Source organism: Rhea americana, unplaced genomic scaffold, assembly GCF_003343005.1.
Source record: "Rhea americana isolate MKP2758 unplaced genomic scaffold, rheAme1 scaffold_1077, whole genome shotgun sequence".
Classification (NCBI taxonomy): domain Eukaryota; kingdom Metazoa; phylum Chordata; class Aves; order Rheiformes; family Rheidae; genus Rhea; species Rhea americana.
This window is the reverse complement of record NW_028185125.1, coordinates 5,440-6,815: the sequence shown is the minus strand read 5'-3', so window position 1 is coordinate 6,815 and position 1,376 is coordinate 5,440. Positions and strand designations below refer to the sequence as shown.

General features: G+C 71.7%; 2 protein-coding genes across 2 annotated transcripts in view; both read left to right on the top strand.

Annotated features, from left to right (window-relative positions):
• The first annotated feature begins 17 nt into the window (after positions 1–17).
• JAGN1 (jagunal vesicle mediated transporter 1) lies at positions 18–1,282 on the top strand. Its single transcript, XM_085310435.1, has 2 exons — positions 18–272; positions 419–1,282. The coding sequence occupies exons 1-2, from the start codon at positions 184–186 to the stop codon at positions 879–881; spliced, it is 552 nt and encodes a 183-aa protein (XP_085166561.1). The 5' UTR covers positions 18–183; the 3' UTR covers positions 882–1,282.
• LOC146601215 (interleukin-17 receptor E-like) overlaps positions 1,256–1,376 on the top strand; it is a gene marked incomplete at its 3' end in the record, with an annotated part of 2,729 nt that continues 2,608 nt past the window's right edge. Inside the window, exon 1 of the mRNA XM_085310424.1 lies at positions 1,256–1,362. Coding sequence (XP_085166550.1) covers positions 1,256–1,362 — 107 coding nt within the window. The remainder of the gene's footprint in view (positions 1,363–1,376) is intronic.

The following is a 1,376-nucleotide window of genomic DNA, read 5'->3' as shown; positions in this document are numbered from 1 at the left end:
CCCCAGGGCTGCCACCGGCGGGTCCCGGGCCCTCAAGGGAGGGGTCCCGGGGGTACTGTCGGGGGCCGCCAGGCCTCGGGGGGTGCCCGGGCCGTCCGGGGGAACGGGGCGGTCGCAGGGTGCCCGGGCAGGGGCCCAGTGCCGCCTCCGGCCGTGTCTCCGCAGGCAGCTGGTGCCAGCACGATGGCCTCCCGCGGGGGCCCCCGCGCCGCTGGCACCGACGGCAGCGACTTCCAGCACCGGGAGCGCGTGGCCTCGCACTACCAGATGAGGTAGCGTCCTGCCCCCGGGGCGCAGCCCGCCGCAGCGACCCCCGCGCGCCCGCCGGGCCCTGGCGCCTCGCTGGGCCCCCCGCCGGGCTCTGCTGGGCCCCGTGCCCGCTGGCGGGCGGCTGCTCACGGCTGCTCTCTCTCTGCAGCGTGGCGCTCAAGTCCGAGATCAAGAAGCTGATCTATATGCACGTGGCCATCTGGCTGCTGCTGCTGGCCCAGATGTGTGTGGGGCACTTCAAGCTGCTGCCCCACGACCAGGTGGCCATGCCCTACCAGTGGGAGTACCCATACCTGCTCAGCATCCTCCCGTCCCTCCTGGGCCTCCTCTCCTTTCCCCGCAACAACATCAGCTACCTGGTGCTGTCCATGATCAGCACCGGCCTCTTCTCCGTGGCGCCCCTCATCTACGGCACCATGGAGATGTTCCCCATGGCCCAGCAGCTCTACCGCCACGGCAAGGCGTACCGCTTCATCTTTGGCTTCTCTGCGGTGTCCGTCATGTACCTGGTGGTGGTGGTGGCCGCGCAGGTGCACGGCTGGCAGCTCTACTACAGCAAGAAGCTCCTGGACTCCTGGTTCACCAGCACGCAGGAGAAGAAGAGGAAATGAGCGGGGCTGGGGCAGAGCGTGCACGTGTGCCGCTGCCGGCTGCAGACCTGGGGCGAGGGGGCCTGGAGCTCTGCGGCGCTGCTTTCCTGTCCTCGCCAGCCTCTGCCACCTCAGTGGGAACGTGCCGGGGGTGGTGGGAGGGACGGGGGGGGGCACTTGGGGCTTGCTGGCCTTGCCCAGGCTGGCAGAGCTGTGGGAACAGACAGGAGGCAGCGCCCCACGGCAGAGCGTGGGGGCTGCTTCCTCCGGCACCCTCGGGGACCAGCGTGGCTGGGGACTGGCGCAGGCGGGAGGTGCCGGGTCGCGGGGGGCTCGGGAAGGGGCGTGTGCCGGTGCCCCCGCCCCACGGCCCCCGGCCTCGCGTGTGTAGCGATATGGAAATAAAAGAGCCGCAGAGCGTGGCCGCGTGTACGCTGCGCCCCGCGGGGCACTTTCCCACGGGGGTGCCGGTGCCCGCCGCAGGAAGCACCGCCGCAACCAGGTCGCGCCGCCCCG

Bases quoted from the DNA above. Each gene is read 5' to 3' on its own strand.
- JAGN1 (XM_085310435.1), top strand. From the start codon at position 184: ATGGCCTCCCGCGGGGGCCCCCGCGCCGCTGGCACCGACGGCAGCGAC. The intron at 273-418 runs GTAGCGTCCTGC...CTCTCTCTGCAG, and splicing joins GCCTCGCACTACCAGATGAG to CGTGGCGCTCAAGTCCGAGA.